Raw genomic sequence first — 24,852 nt, 5'->3', positions numbered from 1 at the left:
AGCTATTGGATCATTTGGGTAGGTGTTAAAGCATCCAAAAATGATGTCAAATGTTTGGTGGAGACAGAGCTTGATTTCTGCACATATACTTACTCCCCAAGAATGTTAATTTCACACTATCAAGGATGTAAATTACATACACATACATCCAGTTTTATTTTATTTATTTATTTATTTTTGTATTAAATTCTTTTATTGGTACATTGTAGGTATACAACACAATTACATTTCTCATTGGGAATTGTACCTTTACATAATGCATCTTGCTTCTTATTTTGTCCCCATTCCTAGCCCTCCCTTCACGCCCTTCACCCTTCCCTATTTACAAAGACTTTATTTCCATTTTTTCCATTTCTCAGCATTTTTTCCTTTCCCTTCTTTCCTTTCCCCTGTGCCTCCCACTACTCCTACCCCTTTGGACCTTTTCTTCCTATTTTACATTATTGATTATTCATTCTAATCCATGGTACATTTTAGGTATACAATATAATGACATTCATCATTGGAAATTTGCACCTTTACATAGTCTCTCTTGGTTCTTGTTTTTCACCCTTGCCCAGCCCTCCCTTCAACCCCTCCAGCCCTCCCTATTTACAAAGATTTTGTTCCTATTTTTCCATTTTCTCATATTAATCCCACTCCCTTCTATCCTTTCCCTTAGCCCTCCCACTTCCTCTCCCTTTGCCCTTTTTCTTCCTATTTCACATTACCTATTATACATTTAGTACTTATTTACACTTTCAGTTTCTCACACCAGAGAAACTATTCGGTATTTACACATGTGTGTCCTATTTATTTCACTTAAGAGTATTGCCTCAATATGCATCCACTTAGCTATAAATGTCTCTACTTTCTCATTTTTTATGGCTGAGTAGTACTCCATTTTATTAAAAAACCACATTTTCTTTATCCAATCTCCAGTTGACGGGCATTTGGGCTATTTCCAAGTTTTAGCTATTACAAACTGTGCTGCTATGAACATGGGTGCACATATATCACTGTGGTATGATTCTTTTAATTCTTTGGGGGAAGATCCCCAGCAGTGGAATAGCGGGGTCAAATGGGATTTCCAGTCCTAGTTCTTTGAGGTATCTCCATACTGATTTCCACAGTGCTTGCACCAGCCCACACTCCCACCAGCAGTGGAGCAGGGTTCCTCTTTCCCCACAGCCCCACCAGCATTTGTTATTGGTTGATTTCATGATAGCAGCCATTCTTTCTGGAGTGAAGTGGAATCTCAGCTTTGTTTTCATTTGCATCTCTCGAATGATCAGTGACGTTGAACATTTTTTCATGTATTTATTTGCTATTTCTACTTCTTTGTCTGAGAAATGTCTGTTCATTTCAGATGCCCATTTTTGGATTGGGTCTTTAAATTTGGGAGATCCGATCTTTTTAAGTTCTTTATAGATTCGAGATAGTAGACCTTTGTCTGAGGAAGAGCAGGTGAAGATTTTTTCCCACATTGTGGATTGTCTCTTCACACTGCTGGTGGTTTCTCTTGCTGTGCAGAAGCTTTTTAATAAGAAGAGATCCCATTTGTTGATTGTTTGTGCTAGTTCACGGACAACTGAGGTTTTGTTCATAAAATCTTTTCCTACACCGATGTCTTCAAGGGTTCTACCTAACCTCTGTTCCAACTGGTTCAGAGTTTCTATTTGAATATTTAGATCTTTAATCCATTTTGATTTTAGTTTAGTGCATGGTGAGAGATACAGGTCTAGTTTTAATCTTTGGCAAGTTGAACCCCAATTTTTCCAGCACCATTTATTAAAGAGGCTATCTTTCCTCCAGTGAGGGTGTTTGGCTCCTTTATCAAAGATGAGATGGGTGAGTGTGTCTGGCATTGTTTCTGCATCTTCTAATCTGTTCCACTGGTCCTCAAGCCTGTTTCTTTGCCACTACCATGCTGTTTTTATCACAGTAGCTTTGTAGTAGAGTTGCAGGTTGGGGATTGTGATACCCCCTGCCATGTCTCTGTTACCTAGAATTGCTTTTGCTATTCTGGGTCTCTTCTTATTCCAAATGAATTTTTGGATTGTTTTCTCGAGGTCTATGAAGTATGCTGCAGGGATCTCAATTGGAATTGCATTAAATCTATATAGCAGTTTTGGAAGTATGGTCATTTTCACTATATTAATCCCTCCTCCCCAGGAGCAGGGGATGTCTGTCCATTTTTTGATATCGTCTTCAATCTCTCTTTTCAGAGTGTCATGGTTTTCAGAGAAGAGGTCTTTGATTTCTTTTGTTAGGATGATTCCTAGGTATTTCAGTTTTTTGGATGCTATTGTGAAAGGAATTATTTGCCCTATTTCTCTCTCAGTGAGTCTGTCATTGGTGTAGAGGAAAGCTATTGATTTTTGTGGGTTGACCTTGTAACCAGCTACTTGACTGAATTTGGTTATTAAGTCTAGAAGACTTTTGGTGGAGTTCTTGGGGTCTTCTATATAGAGTATCATGTCATCTGAAAATAATGACAGTTTGACTTCTTCATTTCCTATCTTTATTCCTTTTATTTCTTTCTCTTGTCTAATTGCCACGGCTAATGTTTCCAGAACTATATTGAACAAGAGTGGTGATAGTGGACATCCTTGTCTTGTTCCTGATTTTAGTGTGATGGATTTCAGATTTTGACCATTTAGTATGATATTGGCTGTTGGTTTTTCATAGATGGCTTCTATCAGTTTGAGGTAGAGACCATCTATTCCAATTTTTGGTAGGGTTTTTATCATAAATGCATGTTGGATTTTGTCAAATGCTTTTTCTGCATCTATGGAGATAATCATATGGTTTTTGTCCTTGGCTCTATTGATATAGCGTATTACATTAATTGATTTTTGTATATTGAACCATCCCTGCATCCCTGGGATGAATCCCACTTGATCAGGGTGTATGATCTTCTTGATGATCTTCTGCATTCTGTTTGCCAGTATCTTATTAAGGATTTTTGCATCTATGTTCATTAGTGAGATTGGCCTATAGTTCTCTTTTTCAGTTGGGTCTTTCTCTGCTTTGGGGATCAAGGTGATGCTTGCTTCCAGGAATGAATTTGGGAGTATTGCTTCCCTTTCAATTTCATTGGAGAGTTTAAACAGTAGCGGCAGCAGTTCCTCTCTAAATGTCTTGCAGAATTCAGCAGTGAAGCCATCAGGGCCCGGGCTTTTCTTAGGTGATAAGTTTTTAATTACATTTTCAATTTCATTGGTTGATATTGGGTTGTTCAGAATTTTTAGGTCTTCTTCATTCAACTTTGGTAATTCATATGTATCTAGAAATCTGTCCATTTCTTCTGTGTTGTCCATCTTATTGGCATATAGGTTCTGGAAGTAGGTATTGATGATCCTCTGGATTTCTGCTGGGTCTGTTGTAATTTCACCCTTTTCATTCCTAATTGCATGGATTTGCGCCTTTTCTTTCCTTTTTCTGACAAGGTTGGCTAAAGGTTTATCAATTTTGTTGATTCTTTCAAAGAACCAACTCTTGGCTTCATTGATTTTTTGTATCATTCTCTTAGTCTCCATTGCATTGATTTCTCCTCTGATCTTTATAATTTCTTCCCTTGTATGAGCTTTGGGGTTGTCTTGCTCTTCTTTTTCTAGAAGCTTGAGGTTCAGCATCAGGTTGTTTAATTGGGCTCATTCTGTTTTCCTAATATGAGTATTCACTGCTATGAATTTCCCTCGTAAGACTGCTTTCATTGTGTCCCATAGATTCTGATATGTTGTATTGTCATTGTCATTTAATTGAAGGAACTGTCTGATTTCTTCTTTAATTTCCTCTGTGACCCTTTGGTTATTCAGAAGTGTGTTGTTCAATTTCCACCTGCTTATGAAATTTTTTGAGTTTCTTTTGTTATGGATCTCCAATTTCATCGCACTATGGTCTGATAATATACAGGGGGATAACTTCAATTCCTTTGCACTTACTTAAACATGTTGTATGAGTGAGTATGTGGTCTATTTTGGAGAATGACCCATGTGGAGCTGAGAAGAATGTGTATTCTGATTTTGTGGGGTGGAAGACTCTGTAAACATCTATTAAGTTCATTTGTTCAAGAGTTCGATTGAGTTCTAGTATTTCATTACTTATTTTTAGTCTAGTTGATCTATCCATTTGTGACAGTGGGGTGTTGAGGTCCCCCACTACAATTGTATTAGTGCATATATGACTTTTCATGTCCGTTAGTATTTGTTTTGTATAGTTGGGTGCACTAGTGTTTGGTGCACAGATATTTATGATTGTCATCTCTTCCTCTTGGATTGTTCCCTTTACTAGGATGTAGTGTCCTTCTTCATCTCTCTTAATCAGTGTTGGTTTGAAATCCACTTGATCTGCAAAGAGGATAGCTACTCCTGCTTTTTGGGGGGTTCCTGTCACATGGAGTATTGTTTTCCACCCTTTAACTTTCAGTCTATGAGTTTCCTTTTGAATGAAATGTGTTTCTTGTATGCCGCATATTGTTGGATTTTGCTTCTTGACCCATTCTGCCAGTCTATTTCTTTTGATTGGTGAATTGAGACCACTAACATTGATGGTTATAACTGAAAAGTATTGACTTGTCATTGCCATGACTTTTTCTTTTTGTTGGGTTCTCCCCCTTTACATTTAATTTCTTGTCATGCCAGATGGGTTCATTCTGCTTTGCTTCCTGGGGTTGTGATCCTCAACCTCTGTTCCTAGGCTATTGTGTAAAATTCTTTGGAGTGCTGGTTTGGTATTCACGAAGTTCCTTAGGTGCTCTTTGTCATGAAAGTATCTTATTTCTCCATCCATTTTGAAAGATAGTTTTGCAGGGTACCTCAATCTGGGTTGGAGGCTGTTTTCTTTTAGGGCTTGGAATATGTCACTCCAAGCTCTTCTTGCCTTGATGGTTTGTGTTGAGAAGTCTGCTGTGATTCTGATGGGCTTTCCTTTGTATGTGATTTGTTTCTTTTCTCTGACTGCTTGGAGAACTTTGTTCTTCTGTTGTGTTTCTGGAATCTTAACAATTATATGCCTGTGTGTAGATTTTTTTTGATCAAGGCTATTTGGAGTCCTATATGCCTCACTTATCTGTATGTCAAGCTCTTTTCCCCTGCTTGGGAAGTTTTCTGCCCTTACTTCTGTGAAGAGATTTTTTATGTCATCTCCACTCTCTCCTGTTTCTTCATTGAGCCCAATCAGTCTTATGTTATTCTTCTTTGCATCATCTAGCAGCTGCTGGATTGATTTCTCATGTTCCCTTATAATTTTGAAGCAATTTTTCTTTTCCTGGTCACTAATTGCAATCTTATCTTCTATATCTGAAATTCTGTCCTCACACTGGCTCATTCTGCTGTGTAGACTTTCAGTGGAGTTTTTCATGTCTTGGAAATCTATTTGCATCTGTTTTATGGATTCCATTTGTTTCTTATGTTGGGATTCCATCATGTTCCTCAGCTCCTCTCTAGATTTATTAATCATGTCTTGCACTAAGGGCACAATTTCTCCTGTTATCTGAGAAATTATTTCTGATTTCATTTTTTCCAGATCCCCTTTTGTTGCCAGTTCAGTGGGTCCAGGTGGTTGAGTATCAGAGTGTTCCATCTCATTTCCCTTTGGGGTTGCTGTAGGTGATCTGGAAGTCTGGTTTTGAGACTTATTTATGTGTTTTCTCATTTCGACTGGGGCGGGGGCTGTTAGCGCCTGCACGGCTTACCTCCTCTGAGCTGGGTGAGGTGGGACAGGGGCTGGGAGCAGCGGTAGGGATGGTGACCCAAAAGCCCTTTCCTGTGGTCTGGGAGCAGCCGGAGGGATGGTGGCAGGGAAGCCCCTTCCTCTGGGCCAGGAGCAGCGGGACAGAAGGTGGCCCAAAAGCCCTTTCCTCTGGGCTGGGAGCAGCGGGAGGGATGGTGACCAGGAAGCCCCTTCCTCTGAACCAGGAGCAGTTGGACTACAGCTCAGAAGCCCCTACCTCTGGGCCGGGAACAGTAGGACTCAGTACCTTGGTCTGGTGGTCTGGTGTCCTCTGCGCCTTGGTAATGTGGAATCAGGTGGCTGCCTGTCTGCAGTGGGGTGATTCGGTGTCTTCTGCTTGACTCAGGACCTCGGTAGGGCATGCACAGACCTGCCTGTCTGCAGCGGGCTGATTCGGCGTTTGTTCCGCACGACTGGGGACCTCTACATCCAGTTTTATAGTATTGGCAAACATGAAAATGCCTTTCTCTGGCAATGTTGAGCCTCACATGTAGAAGAGTAGATAATTGTAGGATCCTGGTTTGGAAATTTGGGACAAGTGTGGTGGAAAGTATTAGTTGGAAGGTAAAAATCTCACCAATTAGTATAGTTTAGGTGACTAAAAACAAAAAGAATGAAGTTAGCATGGTTTGGAGGATAGATCAAAATATGGGCTTTGAGTTTCTATGTTCTCTCTTGATAATGTAAATGAATAATGGTATGAATTACTAGGATGGAGTTTGAAAATAATGAGAAAAAAGTCAAATATTTAGCAAGCTGTGCCACTCAAAATGTCAATGTCAAGAATGCCATTGTTGAAAAAAAACTCACATCTTTGCTGAGAATAAAGTATCACTAAAATTATTTATTCATAATAATTATATTTTCATTTATTATGACCTCATAAAGTTATTCTTACTTTCTACTTGAAATACTTCAAGCATTTATGCAAATTACAACTTTTAATAACAAGTTAAGACTTTTTTTCTAGGTTTTTATAATACAATGAAGCATTAACCCATCGGAAACCATGGTTTCTTAGTTTGGATTGGACCCAAAGAAGGGTTTTAAAGAGACATTAAAACATTTCCTCCAATTTGCAATGAGAGCTCCACTTCAGGAGATAAATTTTAACTCAAAATTTTAACTCTTTTTGTTCCAAAATTGCAGTGATAGGGCTGGGGATTTAGCTCAGTGGTTCCACTGCCTGCCCCGCAAGCACAAGGACCAGAGTTCGATCCCTGATACCGAAACACAAAACTGCAGTGATTATAACTCAATAAATCAAAACAAGAAAAATATGTGTATTGACATCTGTAACTAACAACTAAGTTACTTCCTTGGCTAGACACTTTGGGAATGATGTAGTACAGATAAACAATGAAGAATTGTATGACTAGCTAGAGAGATAACATAGATAAACATACTAGAAAATAACAGTAATTGGTAACACCTGGAACATTCTGCTGCATACAAGGACTGGGGACAAACCACTTGGCTTAGTTCAAAAGTCTTTGGCAATTGCATCAGTGCTTTTGTGTGAGGAACACTTCTTCCAGGTTTTTGCTGTTATACTTTTCCTGGCACAAACTCCTGTATTAGTCAATGTTATCTGTTATAATAAGCAATATCAAAATATCAATAATATAAGTATGTTGATACTATGAAGTATTCAGTGGCAGTGTAGTTTTTCTCTTTTGGCTTAGCCCCTTGCAACTAGACAGGACAGCACACCCAGTCCTTCTCCCATGGCCTCTGCATCTCCCAAGATGGACACAGAGCAGAAACTCCTCATGCTTCAAAACTCCATCACTTCCCCTTCTTTGACTATCTGGAGAAAGTTTTCCTTGTTATAGGATGTGACCATTAAGTCAGATACTCTAATCTGTTCATGCCCACTACCAAAGTAATCTTCTCATGTTAACATAATATGTGTCATGCAACAAAACAGATACAATGGAACAATAACATATCATAACCACAGGAGCGAGATTAGGAGAGGAAGCATCTTAGTGGGCCATTTCAGAAATTCTGCCTCTTCCAGTGATATATTTCAGATAAGAAATAATTATCATATTATATATAATTATTTGCTATTATGAGGCCTACATGAAATAACCAGTATATGTGTAGAATCTAGCAGATAATGTGTATTCTTTGATGCTGTTGCCATTATCCTACTATGCTTCTGAAATGATCATAGTTCTGAAATTCTGCCTGCCTAAGTTTACTGTTTCAGTTTATTTTATAGGCATGTTGGATATAAATCCTCTCCTTGAAACACTTTCACTTTTCTTCATTTTTTAGCTTTGAGAATGTACTTTTGAAATGCTAAGGTGATATATGCTTCTCTTGGCCAGCTCCCATAATATAGCATTAACACGAGGTCATTTAAAAACTCTCAATGTCTTAACTAAGATTTTCTTGTTACTGGGGCATGATACCTGACTCTACAATTTAAAGTGGAAAGGTTTATTTTGGCTCACAGTTACAGTCGTAGTGGGCTGGCTCCATGCCAGGACCACAAGGCAGAGAGGATCGCGGTGGAGGAGGGCTGCTTGTGTGCCTGGACTGACAGGAAGCAGAGAGAATCATGGGAGGATGCAGGAAGGGAGATAGACCCTTTCAGCCACACCCACAGTGAACTGCCTCTTCCTACCAGACCCTACCTCCAAACTGCTAGTCAGCTATTCCGCCCCCATTAGCCAGTCACCTTTCAAAAGCTCTACCTATGAGCACATGAGGCTTTGGGAACATTTTAACTCTGAACCATAATATCCACTAAAATGTTTGCTGAGTCTACTATAAGGTTAATAGTACAATTCAACCAAGTCTTAGAAAGTCATGTGTGATTTAGAAGATGAGCCTTCTAATACAATGATAAGTGCAGTTTTTTGAACTTGGCTCATTGCAACCTTATTGTAGTACTAATTTAAGTAATGTGAAACATTATCTTTATTGTGCTGACTTATATCTATTCATGTGTAACGCATAAAAGTTAAATAGAACTACTGCTAGTGTCTCCTTAAAAAAATAATAATCTGGGTCCCATTGCTTAAGCTTTCATGTGAATTTTCTCTTAGGTTGAGGGCAGTGGTTTATTTCATTAGAATCAAAGTACAGGGTAGTTTTTTTTTTTTTTTTTCAGAATTGGTTTCAAATGTTCAGTTAGCTAATAACAATAATGGTAGTAATGACAACAAAAAATTCATTTAAGCCTGAGTGCCAATTTATGGTGCTGGTTTTAGAGTGTTTCAGGGTTACTAGTTGGACAGGTCATAATGTATAGAGACACAGTAAATTAGAATTATGATATTTAGTGCCTTAAAGAGTACCCTTATACAATCAAAAACACAAAAGCAGAAATATGTCTCTTTTTAAATATTTTAATAGCATGTGTCTGCAACCCCTAATAAATACACTCATTGTAGGCATGTGGTGCACAGACATTTTGCATCTTGATCCTTTCTGCTTCCCCAACCTCACATTCGTCCCATGTCACCCATCTCCAGATCCCCTTTCCATCTCCACCAAGTCCAGCTCCCTGTTTCTTATCACCTATCTTTTATTTTCCTCTTTAGATTATTTATATGTTGGGTTTCTCATCTTAGAGAAAGATATTTGATAGATTTGATATTTAATTTGTAGGTAAAATATATATTGGAAAATGTTCATCAACTTGATCATTCAAATTCTTATCGTAAGCATTTACCTTAACATGTTTTGAATTTCCTTTATAGTCACAAAAGACAAAACACTCTACAATCTAGAGGGTTAAAATGACAGAAAAGGAGAGTCAGGGAATTGAGCACTCTTTAGAATGGTGAATTACAAGAGACAAGAACCATGCTGCTGGGTAATCAACTGATTCTCTTTCCCCTAGAATTAATAGTATGTCTTAATTTTACCTAATCAAAAAGATAAGAAAATATTCTATATTGTGAAGTTCAGGGAGAGAAAAGCAAGCAGTCTCTGCACCATCCTCAGCCATGGAAACAAATCATCCTAAGTGCTATTTTAGTTTAACACTGTATGAAATGGGATGTGCTTGCCGGTACCTGGCTGCGTGGTCTGGCCGAATCTCAGGCGCCATCTCTGCTCTCACTGCCGTACCCGCCCGCCCCAGTAGGACTAACGTTATGGAGAAAAGTTATCACATGAGTTTCAAAGTATTTTGTGCTATATCTGAGATGAGGCTTATTATTGCTATAAAAGAGTAACATGCATAAAGAAAACAGATATTTGGAGCTTCAAGGCTCTTCCTGTGGGAGGAGCTTCCACTTCACGGAGGGATCGAGTTCCTCATCAAAATCGTCCATTTCTTGCTCCTTGGAGAGCTCCAGGAAAACCTGAAAGGGAAGAAGGAGAAAAGAAGAGAAACGGATGTCGCTCTGCCTTCCCTAGCTCCAACTGAGTACAGTTGTATCCCCTGGATGAAATAAAATGACAGAAACTGCCTCACCTGCTCCAGGGTGGACTGGGAGAGGCTGTACTCCTCCATGTCGAAGCTCTGTTTCACTGCATAGAGGTGAACAGACATCAGGGGTTTATGCATTGTAAATGAGATTGACTAAATCATTGTAAGGCACAAACAACAAGTGAAAGCAACAATGCTAAGGGATGTGACAAACATTCCTAGGCTGGGCACATTATATGGTTTAAATATGTAAACATGTTTGCTTAGGTTAGGAGGGGGCACAGCTAGGGCCACACTTGCATGAGGTTGTGCAGCTTTAAAGATATGCCTTATGAAACAGTGCTGAGAAGGCTTCCTTCTCTGCTTTTGAGCTGTAATTTAGCAGCCTCGACACAGGAACAGATTGTGAAAATAAGGGACATTTAAAAAATAACAGCATGAGCATACTAAAGAGAAGACATCAGTGGTCTTTTCTAGAAGCCACGGCAGCCTGTCCCTAACCAGGCGGGACATTCTTCTGGCTGAGCAAGTTAGACTGGGTAGGACAGTTAGAGTCAGCATAACAGCCCAGTAGATGGGTTTTTGGTGGAAATATGACCCCCAACGTCCCAAGCTAATAATGACACCAATGTCTATGTAGAGACCACTGTGAACTATCACACAGCCTGGGGAGTGGAGGTGCTCAGCTGAGGACTGGAAAGAAGATGTATCAGGATGACCTTGGATGCTGTCATCAAGGGTCAGAGATGCTTCTAGAGCCAGGTCATGAGAATTTCTTCCTTAAGTCAGGTAGCAACTGAGCAAAGCTATCACTGAGACATTGGAAAATGAAACAAGCTGCTTGGAGGAACTAAAGCAGTGTTCTCCAGCTCAAAGGGAAGCTGCCAGAGAGTGGGTTACTGTTGGTTATGCTGTAGGTCTGCTTCTTGATCTATGGCTCAAGTCCATAATATGCACTGCAAGGTATATGCCTTAAATATAGTGTCTGCAGTGAGCATGTATCTATGATCTAAAAGCATGTAACCATTTTCACTGTATAGTGAACTTCATCTAATCTTGTATTATGTTATGTGCCAAAAATACAACTAAGTAAAAATGAAAAAAAAATCCTTTGTGCCATTTCATGTACAACTACACTTACAGAACCTGTTCACCGCATTGGTTTCCTGCCTCTAGAATTCAAATTCAGATTTTGACATCAAGATCTAGCATGGTTTTATCTCAGTTTAGCTGGTCATTTCTGTAAGTATTCTGTTTGAGAATTATCTGCTTCTCAAAACCTCACTCAAACTGATCTCGCTTACCGGTCTCTAATTTGAAGAAGGCCCGTGATAAAGGTTGCACATCCTCCACTGGCAATTTGTAGACCATCAGCGAAGAGTACCTGGGAGGAGAGGAGAAAGAGTTGATCTCTGAATGTGCTGGTCATCACCTCCAACTGACCAAAGTCTATGGCAAATATTCTGTATTTTTAAACTTTCATCAGTAAGAGCGTTTGTCATGGTAGGAACTCCAAGAGTAAAATTTGGGAGCACACTGCATACCACTCTCCAGGTTAGTGTCACAGGCTCCAAGGCAGGAATAATGTAGGGCCCGGCTAAGTGACATTTTAAGTCTTGCTTTTGCCATCTACCCACAAGGGAGAGCTTAGGGCCCTCACACCATCAGATAATTTCCTAAAGTTTCCAAATACAGTAGATTCCTTCTGTACAAAGCCACCCATTCATTCACCCCCTTCCCTCACTCAAATAAAGCTGTGTTCCCAATGTGGGAGTAAGCAAAATGGTCTCTGAGGTCAAAGCAGATGTCTTCAGGAATCAGGCCTCAAATGCTGTTCAGGAGGACCTTAGGCTCAACAGGTGCTACTTGGGTAGATATCAGCCTCCTTAGGATCAGAAATAGTCAGAATGTGATTTCATTTCAAAGGATTTATTTTCTTGCATTTATGGAACAGTCAACCCTATCCACAATTACTGATTCCCATTAATTACTAGAATCTTGGGTAGCAAATTTAGTAATACACTCCACAGGTTTTAGATAAACCACTGATTAATAAATAGCTCTTGCTGTTCTGAATTATTTCTTTCATTGTTCTGATTTTTGCCCTGTAATTCATTTTCCCTGAAAATTCTAGGGAAAAATATCTGTATAACTTTTCCAACGAGGGTGTCATCCATGAACTTTTATATAAAATCAGGGTAATTATGAATATAGAATAAAATTAAGGGCTACAGTCTAGTTCTGCCATTGGTCACCTCCAATCTATTAAGTCATCTGTTTTAGTATGGAGCTTTCATTCATAATGATAATAATAAAATCTGCTTACTGGGAGATCACCATGGTCAGCTAGGTAGGAGCAGTGAGGGAGAGAGACTTTAATACAAGCATAGGAGGAAAGCAGGGGGACAAGCAAAAAACCAAATTTGGCCAAGTCATCAGAAGGAGAAACCCACTGGACCAAAATCCAGCATCAGGGAGGGTTAGAAATGGAAGCTCATTGCTCCTGGACTGCAACCTCCCTTATGACCCAGGAATGACCTAGACATCACCTTGGGAGAGGATCTGGCTCCAGAAGGAGGATCAGCATTTCAGTGGTGGCCTGGCTGATGAAGTAGTCTCCTGATTACTCTGCCCTTCCCATGGGGAAGAGAAATACAGCCAGCAAAATATTTGCAACCCAGAGTATGAGAGATATTAAAAGCCAGAATGATGTTCAAGAGGACACCAGCAGCAAGCTCTGGGGAATTTGAAAACAATGGTGACACTCTGATTAAGGATCAGGATTTGAGCAAGGAAAAAAACTGGCTTCAGGCTTGCAAAAGCGAGCAGTGTCTGAGAGTGGTAGGACTCTGGGGAAAGAAGCAGCCAGATTGACTCAGAAATAGTTACTCGCCTATTCCTTCCCCATACACTGGGGCATTGTGGTTATGGGACCTCTCGTAACTCAGTAACTCACTAGCAAATGCCCACAGGAGAGCCCCCAACACCCTCCTCAGGGACTGCTGAAAGCAAGGAGCCCTGGGGCTTTTTCCAAGTCTCAGAAAGTGACACTTTGGGGAAAGGGACTGAAAAAGGACTGGGGATGGAAACACAGAGTAGTGTCTGTGCCTGGGGGTGCCTGGGATATGCAAGATGGAAGCCTCCTGGAGGGAAAACCTGAGGCGAAGGTGGGATTTGCTGTGCAGAAAAAGCCGTGGGGAGCAAGAAGCTTTTGACAGAAGTTTGGAGAGGGGGAAGCAACTTGGGCGCCCAAAATTGAACTCAAACTGCAGTATGAATGAGACCATGAGGATGCTTTGATTTTGTGCTTTTGAAAATGCATGAGTTTTTAAACTTTTCTTCTATACTTTCTTTCTAATTACTATTTTCATTTTCCCCTTCTCTTATTTTTCTTTTGTCCTCTCTTTCTTATCCCTTTATCTTCCCTTCCTTTTTTCCTCTCATCTAAGATAGCTATGGAGATATAGATGTAGATATAAATATAGAAAGATATAGATATGGTGTCTGCATGTGTGCAAAAATTAACTGGTGCTTCAATTTAAATAGTGTGTCATGGCCGTGTCAAGATAGCCCTCACCAAAATTGTGCATAGAGGATCCAGTCATAAACTAACCCCCAACAAATTAACAGGTTCTGACAATCTCACAGCTTCCATCAGTCTTTAGATAGGACACTCACCCTTTACTCAAGCTATAAAAATAATTCCAACAGAGTCTGATCTCCTATATTTTATCTATTGATATTTCTCTTCTTTCCCTCTCTTCTTACTGACTTAATCCTTTCCTTTTGCACTTTTTTTTCTCCTTACCCTCCACGTCTTAGTCTGCTGGTACTAGTAGAATTCAGTCAGTAAGGAGTATTAATAAAAGAATGAAATTGTTAAAATAAACTTTAATGTATATAATGGATGCATGTTTGGATCTGTTGACATTGTTATAACCAGTAGATTCCTTGCAAGACAGTGACCAACTCTGATCTTACTAAGCGGAGTAGGTTAAAGAGGTAGATAAACAACAAAACAAAACAAAGCCAAGAACACATCACTGGAAAATAGACACTAACTAGAGTGACCTCCATAGTAGCAACAAAGTCTTTCTATTCTAATTGACCCTTAACCCCCAACACACACACACACACACACACACACACACACACACACACACATACACACACCATGAGAAAATAAACTGATAAAATGTCTCCCAACTCCCTTAAAGGAGATCCATGGGGCCTCAATGGGGAGGAAATAATGGAGCAATGTGATATAACTAAAGAGATAATAAATTTAATAAACAAAACTGTCAATGAACTTAAAGAAGATACTATCAAAAACTTTCAGAACTAACTAAAATGATTCAAAACATGAATGACCAACTCAACAAAGAATTACAGTCCATGAAAATATGCCAAACAGGAATAAGGGAAATAAAAAAATTCTAATGAAAGTATAGGAAACAGAAGCGAGCAGTGTGAGAAGAGTTTCAGAATTAGAAAATGGGACTGGTGTACACAAGATACCTTTAAAAAACACGCAATGGATGATGGGAAATGGATCCAACAGCTACAAGTGACTCCAAAAAGATTAATTAGAATTACAGAAAGGACAGCATAAATGGCTTAAAGAATATTTACAGAAGTCAGCACAAAACTTTACTAGTAAGGAGAAAGAATTCAACATAAAAATAAACAAGAATATTTACAGGAGTCAGCATACAACTTTACAAGTAAGGAGAAAGAATTCAACATATAAATAAGCAAGGCACATAGAACCCCAAATAGCCATGACCAGAAAAAAATTTTCTATGATGCCTCATAGTCAAAATTCCAGAAGTCCAACACAGGATAGAGCCTTTAAAGTTATTGGATGAAAACAGCAAATCACTTATAAGGTAAAGGCCTTAGAATTACACCAAACTTCTCAACATAAACCTCAAAGGCCAGCAGAAGTTGAAGTGAAGTGTTTCAAACATTAAAAGAAAACAAATATTAGCCCAAACAAATATATCCTTCAAAACTGTGTTCCAGAAGTGATGAAGAAATAAGCACTTTCCATGACAGAGAATACCTTAAGAAATTCCTAACCCCCAAGCCAGTGCTCCATAAAATTCTCAAGGATACCCTAGACAGAGAATATGAAGTCAACAATGCCAAAATGTATGATGGGATGAAAACATCAAGCAGGGTGAACAGTTAGGCAAAGGAAAATAAAGGAATCAGCAACAGGAGAAAAAGAAAAACAAAATGTCAGGAATAAGTCAATGCCTTTCAATAATGACTCCCAATGTAAATGGTCCCAATTACCCAATCAAAAGACGCAGATTGGCAGATTTAATCAAAGGAACAAAACTTAGCGGTAATACTACATACAAGAGACACATTTAATCCAAAAAGTAATTCATACACTAAAAATTAAAGGATGAAAAAGAATAGTCCATGCAACAGGAACTCAAAAAGCAAGGAGGAAATCTAATAACAAATTCTGGCAAGGCTGTAGGGAAAAAGGTACCCTTCTACATAGTTGCTTGGAATGTAAACTGGTTCAATCACTATGGATGTCAGCAGGGAGATTCTTCAATAAACTTAAAGCAGAAATTCTATTTGACACAGCTATTCTTCTAGGCATCTTCTCAAAAAAGTTAATGACCTCATGTATATAGAAGCATAAATACATATATCTGTTGTGTAGGAGCATAAGTCATAATAGCTAACTCTTGGAAATGACCCATATATACATTAACTGATAAATGGACCAAGAAAATGTGGTAAATATACACAACAGAGTACTACTCAGCCATGAAGAATGATAAATTTGAGTCATTTGTTGGAAAATGCACCTTGAAACCATGTTAAATGAAGTAAACCAGACATGCAAGCATAAATACCACATTGTTTCTCTTATATGAGAAAGCCAAGGTATGAATAGAAGCAAAAGAAAAGAAAATATTATGGAACAGGGAGATAAACCTTCTGCAAGTGGGAAGAGAAACCAGATATTGAGGAAGGAAGAAGAGAATAGAGAGCAATAAGTAAAATAATTGCATTGTAGACATGTACCACATCCCCACAATGAATATAATCCTTGTATACAGTAAAACATGCACTAATTTTAAAAAGGAGATCAACATAACACAAAATGTTTGAATTTTGACTGGCTCTTGAGGGGTTTAAATATAAAGCACATTGGTGATTCAAATGCGAAATTTTTTCCCTAACTTTATTTGGAAAACTTATTATCTAATATTATTGTCACATGTTAAATTTCTTGGGCATAAACTATCTTGATTACAGTAGTTCTTAGGAGATATTTAGTACCACATTGAAAAGTACAGTGTCATGCTATCTGTAATTTATTGTCAAATGGTTGAAAAAATCTTAAAAATAGATTCTAAATTCAGTGTGTTATCCCAGATAGGTTCTGTAATTTAAAAAAGACATTAGTAGGAAAAGTGGTGAAATCTGAATGAATCTATAATTTCGTTAACAGCATTGTGCTGTTGTTAATTACTTAGCCTTGAAAACTGAGCCAAAGTTATGCAAGATATTAATAAGGAAAATTGGGTGAGTGTTGTACAGGAAATCTGCAGTATAGATGCAACTTTTCTGTACATCTAAATAAATTGGCTTAGTGAATTCCTTGTAAACACCAGCTCGTTATCCAAGTTACTCATTGGAATAACGGTGTCTACTTTTAAAGATCTGAATGCCGACTAGATAACAGGCCAGGAGCTGCACCTAGCACACTGTAACCCACAACACAGGTGACATTGGCTTCGTAATCGACCCTCTGTGTATTTTATTTCTTGCTGTGTCCCACAAATACAGTATTTACTTTGTTTAGTTTTTTTGTTGTTTTCTTTTGGGTTAAATGTAGCCCCCAGTGATGGCAAAGCAAAACGACTCTCAGGAAAAACAATATTTGGTACCAGATGGAAAGCTGGCACCAGCTTTACCTTTCTTGCCGAGCAGCCTGGGGGAAGAGCCTCAGGATTTCCGCGTGGAGGGGCTCCACCTGGGTGGGAGTCTTCACCTTCATCTCCAGCAGATAATCTTTGCCAAATTTGCTTTTCAGGTGTTGGATGGAACCAATACACCTGGAGCAGAAGAGGAATCGAAAATGGACAAGACAAACACGGGAAGCATGTCTAAAACTATGCTCCAAACGTCTTGATTAACCACTGTCCTGTCGTTTCAAAAGGGTGGTGGCATAAGTGTTGTCAGCTTCCATAACATGGATGGGCCAGGTGTAGGCCAAGACGGGCGCTCACCTCAGCCTTCCAGACACCATGATGGCCACTCGGTCACACACGGCTTCGGCCTCTGCCATGTAGTGGGTGGTCAGGAGCACACCCCGCTCTGTGTCTCTAAGGGTGGCCCGTATTGCTTTCCTACGTCGTCAAGAGAATAGTTACAGTTAATGGAAGTCTTCTGCTTCATCTGGAAGTGGTAGAAAGGAAATTTCTGCTAAAGCAGAAAGGAGAAATAATAAATCTAGGGGCAAGAGTGAGTCAGGCAGGATGAGCACAAGCCAATCTGTTTGGACAGGAATATTGTGGGGTTTTTTGGTGTTGTTTTGTTGGAAGTGGTAGAGATCAAACCCAGGGCCTTGCACGCGAGGCAAGCACTCTCTTACTGTTTCACATGCCCAGCCCTAAACTGGGGACTTTAACTAAAGAAGAGAGTTGGGGAAACTGGAGGGAAGGATACATGAATAGCAAGTTTGAGCAGAGATAAACGTGCAGTGAGAAGACAGACAAAAGTGAGCTGCACTCCTGAAGCACCAGGACCTTCAGGGCTGAGAAAGAGAAACAGAAAGTGTCTGAGCAGCAGCATTCAGAAAGCCGAACTTCACAGGCCAACTTGGTCCCCCAGCTCTCTGTGAGTCACTAGTTACTGTACAAACGGAAACCTGTTGTACAAAAAGGGGCCGAACAAGCAAACCAAACAGTGAAAGAGTACTGAATTCTGAAAAGCTTATTTTTTCCTCAGTGAGAACTGGATATAAAGTATCACAGAAAGAAGTTTTTGGCCAAATATTAATTTTAATTATAGGGATAATATTTGCTACTCCTAAAAACAGTGTGAAGGAGAGACTTTTGCTGTGTGTCTAAAAAGCATTAACAAAACCTAAACCTCTCCCATGGGAATCAGCGCTGGCCCTGATGGCAGCTCGGCTCCTCACCATATCTGCTGCTGGCCCTCGGGGTCCATCCCGGTGGACGGCTCATCCAGAAGCACCACTGAAGGGTTCCCCAAGATGCTCAGCACAAAGCACAGCTGGAAGGACAGGGACAGCCCATTGGTGCTGGTCAGCGAGCACACAGAGCCACACCAAGCCCTCCAGCTCTCCATACCTTCCTCTTCATCCCCTCTGACAAGGTCCTCACGGGGGCCTGCAGCTGGTCCTGAAGCTTGAAGGCTTCCACCAGCCTGGCGGGGACACAGCAGAGCTTTAGTCAGCTCCAAGGTGTGGAGGGTGAGGGGAGGACGGGCCCCGGGAAAGCGAGAGTGCAGGAACAGAGCCCAGACACGAGGTTCTGGAAACCCCCTGGGAGACTGGGTGCTCTGAATCTGACAGCTGACCTGATCCCCCAGTGAGATACATTTGGCATCTTGTAAAACTATAAGCACAGCTCATGGTGTCCAAATCATTCTTGTGCACTCTAGTTCATACCTAAAGTTTAAATGCATTCAACAAATTTTATCGTTGAATGTGTACTTTTATCTTTTCATGCTTCAAATGAGAGAAAGAGAGAAAAAAACCCTGTGTAAGTCTACTGAACTCTGAATGGGTCAGCATTTAGAGTTGCCCATCCGAAGTGTCGGAGAACATTGTCACCCCCAACTTCCTTCTGTCCCCTGGGTACAGAACAGCCAGGTGCAGCTCCCCGTGTACCGTGTAACGGCCACCTCAGCATCGCCCTTGCGCAGCCCCTTCACGGCGGCAAACACCTGCAGGTGTTCCCTCACGGTCAGGCTGGGCCACAGCACGTTCTCCTGAGGACAGTACCCCAGGAAGCCCTGGGGTTCAGGAGAGCTGCTCCCTCTCAGGAGCACCTGTGAACAGATGTCAGAACCTGCATTTGCAATGCTCCTCTTAGTATTGGTATGGTTTCTTTCTCCTTATTAGTTCTGGTCACAATCTAGCTGGGGAGAAAGAATTCATTCAGAGAATGAACACACAGACACAAGCGTATGCAAAGGTATCACATTATCCTATGTTGAGAAATGCATTGAGATGCAAGTTAAAAGCACAAAATAATGTCACCTCACACCCGTGATAGGAGCTATTATCAAAAAGACTAGAGGTAAGCATGGGTGAGGAGGTAGAGAAAGAGAATTCATGTTTATTGTGGATGGTATACATATTTCAGTATAGCCATTGTGGAACATAATACGAATTCTCCTCAGGAAATGAAAACTGTAACTAACATGTGACCCAGTAATCCTACTTTTGAGTATATAGCCTAAGGAATTAAAATCATTATGCCCAAGAGATATTACATTCCCCTCTTTATTGCAGCACTATTCATAACAGGCAAGATATGAAATCAATTTAAGTGACCAGCAATGGATGAATGGAGAAAAAAGCGTGGTGTCCATGCACAACAGAACACAATTCAGCCCTTTAAAAAGGGAAATCTTGTCATTTGAGACAACATGGGTGAATCTGGAGGACATTTTGCTAAATACGACAGGTACTGAAATACAAGTACTGCATACTCTCACTTAAATGCAGGCTCTAAGAAGTTGAATTCATATAATTAGAAAGTAGAATGATGTTTACCAGAGGACAGAAGAGGCAGCTGGAAGAGGAAAGGGAAATGTTGATCCAAGCTTACATGGATTCAGTTAGAAAGGAAGAGTAAGCTTTCATGATCTCTCACACAAAATGGTGACTATATAAATAATAATTCATTTCATTTTTTGGATTGCTAACAGAATAGATTTTAAATGTTTCACCACCAAAAAATGATAAGTATGTGAGGTGGTAGATTTTGTTAATGAGCCTGATTTAACCATTCCATATTGTAAGCAATATAGAAAGCTTCATATTGTTACCTCATAAAGAAGTCCAATTATTAAATACCAATAAAATACATTTTAGAAATTATTTTTTAAAAGAAAAAATGAAATATGTTAGATTTGTTGAATCTTGAAATTATGGCTGACATAATAAATCCCTTCAATGGTATCAGACTAAAGCACCTTAATTTAATTGTTCAACACTTCATTTCATTCAGATAACTTTATTTTTTTGTTTCTTCTGTGTTTCAGATGTTGCACAAGAGCTTTGCCTGGAAAGGAGAAACTCTTCAGTATCTCTGCCCATATGACATCTCTATTCTGTGATGGGATAAGCAAATAATAAATTGGATAAAACAGTTTTTTATTAGCAGCTTGACATAATATTTGTGAAGTTGGGGTGGAGAAGAGCAGGGGAAAGTGTTTTAGATTGGGCGATCAGAGAGCCCATCTGTGGGCAGAGGCAGGCGTCTGGGGCAGAACAAAGAGCAAGAGCAAAGCCCTGTGCAGGGCGAAGCTTGATGTGATCTTGGACCAAGGTCAGGAGTAGGGTGAGCAAAGGAGAGAGAGCTGCAGCAGAAATACACGGAAGACAGCAACTGCAGCCAGCCACAGGTCAAGGAGAGGTGACCTGTCAGAGTGGGGATTACTGGAAGTATTTAAGAGAATAACATGGTTGAAAACCGTCATACTGGCAGATCTGATTAAGCTCATTTCATAACACCTAAGAAGTCGGTTTTATCACTTAGAGCTCTCATTTTGAAATGTTTTATGCCAGTGGGGCAATGAACAACTATGCCTTTATTCCACTGTTTGATGAGAAGAACAATACTGAACTGATTTGGGGCCCTGGGGTGTCTGCACTGGAGAGCTGCCCCAGCTGAGTAAGCAGTCCAGGTAGGGTCAGCTGAGCCGGGGACATTCCAAAGAGACCTCTTCCCATTGCCTGCTGTCATCGTGGCTTCAGAGGAACTATGAATGTGGGACTTCTCCCTCTTTTTCTGAGAAATTTGTCAGTGATATTCATGGCTACGCTTTCCCCCCTGGATTGACCACTGACACTTTCCCCTGGCACAGTGTCACAGACCTCGGCCTTCTCTTGGAATGCTTTCCAAAGGAGTTCTTGAGATTTTCTACTTCCTGTCACAGAAATTGGCAGAAAACATTTTGTCTCTGTCTTGTGATCTCTCTGATAACTCCAAGCTCTTTGACATCCTGCCCAGCCTCTGCCTCTAATACAGGCAGTGCAGGGAGCAAACTTTCTTCAACATCACTGCCTTGTGTCTCAACTTCTCGCCATTCTTAGAAGCACTTTATCCCATCTGTACTGGGGAAGTCTCTGGGAAGACCGAGTATGCTCAGTGACTTTTCAATTGGCAATAGCACATTAGGAAGGGCAGTAAACAAAAGATTTTGTTTTATATTTTACACAATTCTACTCAACACTAAACATCAGAATATTGAACTAACAATGTCCATTAAATATAATCCATAAATTATGAGGCCAACTAAACAGAATTTGTTACAATTTTGATAATGATTCTTATCCAGTTATGCTGGGCAATATTCCCTCTTAATTTGCTTAAAAGAAATAAAAAGTTAACTCAGTTAAACAAGCATCCATATTCAATGACTAGCATTTGTGTGCTTTAAAGTAGTAATTTGTTGTTCAATATATTGCTTAAATAACAAATTTATTCTTCAATATATTTTTTAAATAACTTAAAAAACTAGTGAGTAACATTATTCAGGTTGCCACCTGGATATTGTTGGATAAAATACTATTCATCTTGTCCACCTACCTGACCTGCACTTGGTTTTGTTTCTCCAGTTATCATCCGAATGGATGTGCTTTTACCAGCTCCATTATGTCCTAATAATCCTAAAACTTCACCTGCAAGAAAAGAACATACATCAGTAATAATAACGCTATCGTTAGACATCTCAGTATGTGATACGTGCTTTATTTATAATATTCCCTTTAATTGTCATGGTGGCCCTAGAGAGGTTAAAACCTTGAAGAGTTTCAGTTCCTTGCCAAAGGCCAGGCATATGAGGAATGACAGTTCCACGCCTGGAAGGCAGCTGTGTCAAATGGAAGAGGCAGAAGTCAGCAGATTGGCTCCTTTTACCCTCTGCCTGCAACATGTTCAAGACTTCAGAATGTACTAGCCTAGCCCAGATCAGTTCTCTGGTGTATAGTAGTGATCATTAGGAAAGCAATTAATGCTAAAAAATGAAGTGTGCAGTTGCAATGGTTTATTCTAATGCAAAGCTTGTTATTTTAATTCAGACCCCACTCTGTCCCTATTCAAGGAGAAATTAATTTTTATTAAAGAAGTTCCTCAGCCAAAAACAGAAGAGTTACTGGGTCCAAACCTTTTCTAACACAGAAAGAGACATTTCTTGTTGCTGTTTTCTTCTTTCTCTTAAAAAAGAGGCATTTCTTCTCTGTATACTCCTTTCGTAGACAGCTAGCAATAATGGCAGGTTTCTGTAAATGACAAGTCATACATGGAGATGGTATATGATATATATGGTTTTTTTTTAACCAGGACTAAATATAGAAATTTTTATATTGATGGTGCAAAAGCAATGAAGAATCAAACTGCTGCATAGATCAAGCCAGTGACCCATCAGTGAAAGCTTTCCTACCATGCATTAATGGGAAAAAATGTGCCTCTTTCTTTTGAAAATGTCCCTGATGAAAAATTAAAAGGGGATCATTTCATTAAAGCTCAATTTTTGGGTACTGATTATCTTTATAGTCTCAGTGACAAAGAAGGGAGGACACATAAAGACTTTTGCTGTATAAAAGACCAATGATATTTCCAGGCAAAGCAATTACATAGTTGAGTTCTGAGCTGAAGGAGGTACTTTATAAATGAAATTCTGTTTTTATTTCAAAGAGAAATTGACAATCACTCTGGAATTTGGCAGATTTTTTAACAAAATCATTTCACAGAATACAATTGATATTAACTGTTGGAGATGATAAAATTAGGAATTCAAGCAAAAACTAGAATTTTTTTTTTTAAATGAGACAGAGTCTTACTACGCAGTTTAGCCAGGCTTGAACTCACTATGTAGCCCAGGCTGGCCTCAAACTCATCCTCCTACCTCAGCCTCCCAAGTGCTAGGATTATAGGCGTGCACCACCATGCCTGGCCAAATTTTGGAAATCTTAAGACTTGTAACCATCATTATGGCTTTGACAGCTATCAATGTAAATATTTTTCTGAAATGAGTGACTGAGAAATTACCAAAGGTGCTTTCATTGCTACTGAATGAAATACATTAACATTTAGAAAAACCACAGTAACTGTACGAACTAATGGGTGCCGAATGACCAATGCATAGTGTTAAACATCGGGCCAGGCTAAAGGCCTATTCAGAGGGTAAGACAGACCAATGCATTTTCAGGTAACCAACCCTAAAATAGCTTAAAATAGGATTTTAGATTTTACATTGTAACTAAGCTTAAAGAAACTATTAGTTATCTAGTTTTACTATAACATCGAAGAAAAATACCGTAAGAATATAAAAAGAAAGACTATGAACATACTGATAATCTTCTGAACTATTGTCTATGAGACTGAATTTTCTTCATATACTTCAACCAAGATAACACATCATAATAAACAAAATATGAAAGATGTGAGAATATATCTTTCTTCTATAAGCCAGACATAAGACACATTTGCAAACATATAAAATAACTTTTCTTCTCACTGGAAATCATAGTTATTTTTGTGAAAATGTTACTACTGCTAACATGTATTGGGCTTAATAATTTTAAGTACAGAAGTATATTAAACATTAAACCATTTCTCAATTTGATTTCTAACATAGTAAATCTTCATGGATTAACCCACATAAACCAAAGGTATTTGGGCTTTCCAACAATTTTTAACAGTGTAAAAGAGTTAAGATACCAAGATTTTAGAAATATGGAGGTAGGGTAACACACTATTTCATAACTGGATTCATTTAACTGACAATGATTTTCTTAGTTGGTGAAAAAACTACTCGGCACATTTTACCTGCTCAAAGTTTGGAGATGTTAAAGCATTTGATGTTCTTACTCTTTCTAGCTGAACATCTTCATCCTCCCCTTCTGGGTCTTCTAGATTGTGAAATACACTACTGGTTCTTGGAGAAATTCTAGAGTTAAAGAGTTTCATTAATAATCAGATGCTGTTTCCCAGTGTCATACCAAGATCATTTCATCCTCTAAACTTTATATTTGAGTGGAGTGGATGATTCATAACACTTCATAATTTCTGTCTTTTGAGGAAACCTTTCCTCTTTACAACCTTCGTGATTTAGTCTGTAGTGTCAGCAAAGTAAGCTATCATTGCTTCTTCTCTCTCTTTCATTATCCTTACTATGGAGCTATCACTTTTTCATCTCAACAGACAACTTAATACACATACTCTAGCAAGAAAATTATATACTGTCTCACGATAAATATTTTGGAAACCATAGTTATGATGCCAAAACATGGATATTATCAAAATATTTTTTGATAGTAATGGGCTAGAATATTTAAAAATCAGGTGTGTCACAGAAAATTCTAGCTATATGATTCAGCACAGGCATTACTTTCTTTTTCATTCCAGCTCAAACCTTAATACCAAGATCATTACTCTAGGCTCTGGTTCCTCTACCCCTTCTTGTCCCATGTGATCGCAGATGGTACTCTCAAGGTCTTCTGT

General features: G+C 39.2%; 1 protein-coding gene across 3 annotated transcripts in view; it reads right to left on the bottom strand.

Moving 5' to 3' along the window:
* Positions 1-9,064: 9,064 nt before the first annotated feature.
* The window catches only part of Abca8 (ATP binding cassette subfamily A member 8), a 65,229-nt gene continuing 49,441 nt past the window's right edge, over positions 9,065-24,852 (bottom strand). For all 3 annotated transcript variants that reach the window (XM_013067620.3, XM_013067621.3, XM_013067623.3), the window contains 11 exons: positions 24,178-24,298; positions 22,514-22,628; positions 21,937-22,028; positions 19,005-19,165; positions 18,463-18,538; positions 18,291-18,385; positions 17,377-17,496; positions 17,062-17,202; positions 11,416-11,495; positions 10,157-10,212; positions 9,065-10,043 (listed from right to left, as the gene is read on the bottom strand). In XM_013067620.3, coding sequence (XP_012923074.1) covers positions 9,945-10,043; positions 10,157-10,212; positions 11,416-11,495; positions 17,062-17,202; positions 17,377-17,496; positions 18,291-18,385; positions 18,463-18,538; positions 19,005-19,165; positions 21,937-22,028; positions 22,514-22,628; positions 24,178-24,298 — 1,156 coding nt within the window. In that variant the 3' untranslated portion in view covers positions 9,065-9,944. The remainder of the gene's footprint in view (positions 10,044-10,156; positions 10,213-11,415; positions 11,496-17,061; positions 17,203-17,376; positions 17,497-18,290; positions 18,386-18,462; positions 18,539-19,004; positions 19,166-21,936; positions 22,029-22,513; positions 22,629-24,177; positions 24,299-24,852) is intronic.

This window comes from Heterocephalus glaber, unplaced genomic scaffold, assembly GCF_053883595.1.
Source record: "Heterocephalus glaber isolate CG9 unplaced genomic scaffold, H.glaber_assembly_v1.0 deba00000937, whole genome shotgun sequence".
Taxonomy (NCBI): Eukaryota; Metazoa; Chordata; class Mammalia; order Rodentia; family Bathyergidae; genus Heterocephalus; species Heterocephalus glaber.
The sequence above is the reverse complement of the archived record's forward strand: the minus strand, read 5'-3'. Positions and strand labels throughout refer to the sequence as shown.